The following is a 6,398-nucleotide window of genomic DNA, read 5'->3' on the forward strand; positions in this document are numbered from 1 at the left end:
ATTGCAAACCCGATACCGCGGGAAGTCCGGCGGAAGAATCACGACAACTCAAGATACGCCGACGCCCCGTCGAGGAGGAAATGACGCCCCGATGGCGGAGGATACGCCGGGCGAGGAGAAAAGAGTCGGGCGCGCGAGAAAGCGCCAGGATTCCCGGGACCCATAATCATCGACCGCTGTGCGTGGATCGATCAGCCGGCGACAGCGTGGGCACCGCGCTCTGCGCGAAAATCGATTTTCGCGAAATCAGCCAATAAGGGCCTGTAGCGCCGGAGGCAGGGTGGGGCGCGCCGCCGAGCGGCTCCCGCGAGATCCAGGATTCCTCACTCGTGCTGCGGAAGTAGAGCTAGAAACTGTGTGTGCGTTCCCTAATCCCGAGCCGAGTTGTAAGGAAGGACGCAGGGACGGAAGCCATCCCGACCCGGAGGAGGCCAGCAGGAGAGAGGCGAAGTGGTGAGACGAGCGTCACACTAACTGTAAAGCCACCGATTTCGCGGGTTGGGCGAGCCGCGAGGAAATCGCGTACTTATCGCAAAATCTTTCGGCGTATTTATGAGAATCCCGAACTCGCGGATTCAACGGAGCATCGTCGTCTCGCCCGATCGCGCCCGTCCGCGTGATTTCGCTGCGTGCTGTGTATTTCATGATAGTTTCGCGTTGTGTGTGCGTTCCGATCCGCAGCCGAGTCAATTGTCGTTTCGTCCGGTCGTCGTGTCGCGGGTTATTCCCGCGCTGTACCTTGTCGCGTCGTGGAAAAATTTAGTTGTTACTGTTGTATAATTTGGTCGATCGCACCGTTACTGCGAGCCTCCTCGGGGAGTGTACTCTGATAATTATCGACGCCATCGTCGTATACCGCCGGACTGGCGAATAACTCATAATTGTCGCGCTTATCCTTTGCGAGAATCGTTGGAGCACGGGAGAACACGAGTCCGTCGCGTGTCGCGCGGGCTCAGAGTTGCGATCCGTCCCGTTCGCCCTTGGCGAGGTCATCCTGGCGGGAGTCGGCGTCCTCCAGCGACGCCGGGTTAAGCGTAAGACAAGTCGGAGAGTTCCCGCGTACGCATAACCCGCTCGTTCAATATACCGTTCTCGCACCATTTGATACCCAGCGGACGCCAGCTGGTAACGCGCACGAGCCACTACCGCTCCGCAGAGTCGTCATCTACTGTAATCCTTACGGTCAAATACAACTGTTACTTTTTCTGTTACATTTGTGTCGTGTACGTAATTCTCTCGCCTTCCCGATTCCATCCGCCCGCACCGAACCCCCCCCCCCCCCCTCTGCCATTTGAGGGCTGAGCAGCTGGATCTCGGAGCCGCTAACGCCCCGGTCGCCTAGCGTGTGCCCGTCTTTCCCGAGATTCAAGTATTGTAACATTTGTTTGCGAGTTGGTTCACACAGAGTGGTACGCTTAAGGCGATGCTGGACTGCCTCTCAAACTTGATCGAGGTCGATAATGTAGAGTCATTCATGCACATCATTAATGAGATTTCGTATATATCTCTTTTATAAATTTGGAAATTCTTTTCCAGAATTAAAGTACACATATTAATATCCATCTGTGAATTGGACTTTATATCGAGGACAAAAAATATATTTTTTTATTGCTCTACTTATCGACTTTTTACGCGTATATAACCTAAATTTTCGTTTAACAATTTCGTCTCAATTAGGCACTAAAATCTAATTTTCAAAACTCGACACTGTTTGTTTTCGTCGTCTACTAGTCTGTGAATACAAATTTCGTAGGTACAAACTGTAGATCTTTTATATTAAGCAAACATTGTTATGATGTGATAGCAAATTAACAATTTTTTCTCGTTTTTGGAGGAAATTTCACTCCACAGACTGATAGCAATGCGTATTCTTTTATTCTGGAGAAGGATTTCTAAATCTATAAAAGAAATAAAAAGATATTGTTAAACAAAAATTACTATCTTTTTGTTGGTAAAACAAACAACTCCAGCATCCCCTTAACGTACCTGGCGCCCAACTTACAAGGGAACGGACAGAACTGTCCCTCACCGATTTTAATGAGCTTTGGATATGTTGTAGAACATAAAAAAATATTAGACTCATATTTTTTTTTATCTGCGTATCTCGACGTTTAAGGGTTGAAACCACCCCTCGAAAATAACGCATTTTTTCGTTTTTTGCGAATATCTTTGAAAATATAAGGTTTATGAAAAAATGTTCTATATAAAAGTTTTATGGTATTTTATACTCTTTACAATAGTATATTTATATTTTTTAAAAATTTTAAACTTTTTAATTTATCCCACCCCCCACCCCCTTTTTTCAACATATAAAAAATTTTGTAAGGACAAAAATTAAAGAGCATTAAAAGCCGAATCCACCCATGTATAATAACATATGGGTTCCATCATTCTCAATTATTAGCAAAACGAGATAGTAATCTCGCGCTATAGGTGCCGCGCTAGAAGTAGTGTTGCGTTATTTCTTTAGTCGCGTCACACTCAATAACTGCCACTTCTGCGTATATTTTTATATTAAAACATAAAAATGGATTAATTTTAATTATATAATACGCAACGTATTACTCGATATAAAGCATAAATGTATATATATAACAAAATTAGCATATATATACGTATGTGCCTACGTACATTTTCATTGTTACAAATGCGAAAATAAATTAATATGAAGCAAAATATTTTTTAACATTTATAACTGCAAATACAATATAACAAAATATATAATATCAAGAGGAAAATATAAAATATAAACTGCTATTATATAAATATAATAACTATTTGCATAATTATATTATTTACACTATATGCACGTAGCACGCTCTGATAATAAAGATAATATAATATATAATTTAATAAGTTTGAAATATTAATTAAAAAATATTATTAAATAAAAATGAAAGTATAAATAAAGGAAAAGTGAAAAGAGGTTGAAATAATTGTTACAAATATAATTTTACCAATATAAAATTTTTATTAAACAGAAATAAAAGAATACCAATATTTATTGCATGGGTAAGGAAAACTGCTAAAATCTTACCAAACATGTTTATAAATGTCTTATATTTATGGCACATATTCATTACAAAGATGATGTTCGTGGAAAAAATGTGTTATACAAAGCGATTTTCTACACCAAGAACAAGTTATAAAGATCTATGTGACCTATTTCGTCACAAAGATCGCATTTTACTTTAGAATTCTTTTTAAAACAAAAGTCTACTGGTGTTTCAAATTCTATCGGTATAACTTGCAGGTATTCATCGTATGCATTCTCTACGTACCCACTTTTAGTCCACGCATATTTAAATATATTTTGAAACCTGGGCGACGAGAATTGATGGTGTGTTAATGATTGTAATTTCAAGATATTATTTCTATTATGAAGATCTAAAGCCAGATTTAACAACATAATAGTATCAGAAAAGTATTTAATGAAATTCTTCCACAATCGAAATCCGTATACGTCTAATGGTTGTATTTTTCCCGTTGTACCGGCTGGAATAGTTAGGAAAACAATATCTGTTGCAGAATCTGGTTTAGTTTCTGAAACTATGTTAGGACAATGTCCACTCCACGAATCTAACAACAATACTGATTGTGGCCCGACATTCGGAAAAAATACTTCCTTTAGCCAAGTTTTTACATGATTTGATGTTAATTTGCCTGACTTTGAAGCCGTAACAAAGATATTAGGCGCGTTGAATAATGTTTCTTGTACTCTCGGACCAAATGTTCCTGTAATTTCTTTTAATACTATGAAAAGAGGTGATAATAATCTACCATCAGCCGAAATAGTCGGTTGAATTGTATAGCTATGCGTGGTTGCTGATATAGACTGTACTGTAGATTCTACGTTTTTAATACCTTTTTGAGCTAAAGTACGACCAGAATGAAATTCTAACTGAAATCCACTCTGATCTGAATTATAAATATTTTCCACGCCAAATCGATTAATATAATATTTTACGTTTGCAATAAATGTCTCGCATTTATTTTCTAAATCAGGTTTTGATAATAGAGACTTTTTTGTAACAAATTTTGTTATTTTTCTAGATACAATATTATGTGCTTTTTTAAATCTTTGTACCCATTTCTCTGAAGCTTTAAATCCTGCCACATTTTCTTCATTTTGTGCTTGAAAAGCCCATCGAGCGATGTCAATGTCATGAATGATGATTTTTCTTTCAAGTGCTTCATTAAAATGGTCTAATGTGTATTGAGAAATTTTTTTTAATTTTTCTGGCCTACTACCACCTTGGATGAAATAGTTTTCCCATCGTCGTAATTGTCGTATCGATGTAACTTGTCTAAATTTTTGCTTAACTCCTTCAAGCGATCTTGGTTTTGTCTTACCACTTTTCCAGTATTCCACAGCTTGCCTCTTATAGTCATTTGATATTGTTTTTTCAACTGAATCACAAATAACTTCTTCTGGAAAATAGATTTTTTCTTCATCCGCTTCTAATAAATCAACTTTTTCCGCTTCTGGCACCTCATACTCATCATAAAAATCTAAAGTTTCTTCCTCTTCTAATTGAAATTGTTCTTCATTTTTTATTTCTAATAGCATATGTTCAATTTTTTCATTCACTCGTCTTTCCTGCGATGTTATCGGAGTGTTCGGATAATCCAAACCATTGAAAGTTATAGCGAGTAAAAATATCACATTATATGGATTAAATTGCAGCATTCTGAAATATTAAAATTAAATATATATCTCAATCTTTTATTATATGTAAAAAATAATACACTTCATAATCAATAAATAGAATTGTCTTCCCTGGTGGAAATATTTTTACAATTTTTTATGCATTTCTATAAAAAATTAAAATTTTTTACAACAAATCAAAACTTTCTACAAATTAATGAAAATTGTAAAAATTCATGACAATTTGTAATTAATATAGTATTTTTGAGTTTCTACAATTTTTTACGAGCACTTTCATGAGCGACGTAATTAATTGTAGAAGTTGTACATTGTTGTAAAAATCACAACTATTCACAACTATCTACAACATTTTACGAATATTTTTATGACCGCATGTAATATATATACTTATAATATTTTTATCATTATTTTTATATTTTTACAACATATCTAATATTAGAATTGAATACGTTAATACCACTAATAAAAATATTTTTTAAATTTTTTACGCAAAAAATGCAAACACCACAATTTTTATGATATAATTACAACTTTGTACGATACATTATTTGTATGTCAAACAACGCGATTTGGGCCATGCTTGTAATATTTTATAGATTTGCATAGAAAATTGTAATTTTCTATAATATTACAACGCATCTACGAAAAATTATACTTTTCATAGATGTTTGTAATTTTTCATAAATGTTTGTAAATTTTCATAGATGTTTGCAGTTTTCCATAAATTTTTCTACGTAAATCTATGAAAAATTATAAACATGGCCCAAATCGCGTTGTTTGACATAAAAATGAAGTAGATGTATTGCACAAAGTTATAGTTAAATCATAAAAAATTGTAGTCTTCGCATTTTTTGCGTAAAAAATTGTAAAAATATTTCTACTAGAATTTCTATGATAGTTATGTCGTTTCAAACTCTCTTGATAAAAAAAAAATAATAAGTCAAAATGAATTAAGTCACTAAAACTGAATAATAATTATAGGGAGACTACAGTCAAGACATTAAAATAAATATTTGACATTTAAAGTAAATAAAAAATAATTTTGTAAACGAAATAGTTGTGCTAATACAGATGATTACAAAAAATATGTAGAATTAATCACTACATCAATTACAACATTTATTGTTATGAAAATTGCTCTAAAAAATAATTTTTTTAGAAATATGAAATCGGAGAATAATATGAAAGATGACAAAAAATGAATGACAATGACAGAATTAAACGGCACACATTAAGAGAGTAAAGAGTAATAAATTAAAAGCAGATACTTACATGTTCACGAAAGAACAATACTTGTGACAATACACTATCCAATATACTTGTTCACATTACCAACTACGAACTGAAACGGCAGCTTCTCCTTTATATATTTATACGAATGTATATATGCAATACATTTTGCACACGACACCGGCGTATAAATTTAGCAACAATGATAGACGGATTGGTTGTTCTTGCGCAGGCGTGAGGCTTCAATAAAGTATCTATTAGTAATAGGAAGGAGATGTTTGGTCCCCATACAATTTTGCAAAAAATCTTACCAGTATTTATCAAATAAAATACAATATTTATAAATTATTCTATTTAATACGAGAAAATATACATGCGTGTTTAATATGTGAAATGTGTTCACGTCTTTATAAATTTGCAAAAAATTGTATGGGGATCAAATATCTCCTTCCTATTACTAATAGATGCTTTATTGAAGCCTCACGCCTGCGCGAGAACA

The 6,398-nt window shown here is 34.8% G+C and overlaps 1 protein-coding gene across 1 annotated transcript; it reads right to left on the reverse strand.

The window, feature by feature from the left end:
* Positions 1-2,948: 2,948 nt before the first annotated feature.
* On the reverse strand, positions 2,949-6,188 carry LOC118646852. Its single transcript, XM_036290685.1, has 2 exons — positions 5,942-6,188; positions 2,949-4,691 (listed from the first exon to the last, which is right to left on the reverse strand). The coding sequence occupies exon 2, from the start codon at positions 4,688-4,690 to the stop codon at positions 3,128-3,130; it is 1,563 nt and encodes a 520-aa protein (XP_036146578.1). The 5' UTR covers position 4,691; positions 5,942-6,188; the 3' UTR covers positions 2,949-3,127.
* Positions 6,189-6,398: the final 210 nt, after the last annotated feature.

This window comes from Monomorium pharaonis, chromosome 8 (genome assembly GCF_013373865.1).
Source record: "Monomorium pharaonis isolate MP-MQ-018 chromosome 8, ASM1337386v2, whole genome shotgun sequence".
In the NCBI taxonomy this organism is placed as follows: domain Eukaryota; kingdom Metazoa; phylum Arthropoda; class Insecta; order Hymenoptera; family Formicidae; genus Monomorium; species Monomorium pharaonis.

Coding starts and splice junctions, on each gene's coding strand:
- LOC118646852 (XM_036290685.1), bottom strand. CDS start 4,690: ATGCTGCAATTTAATCCATATAATGTGATATTTTTACTCGCTATAACT.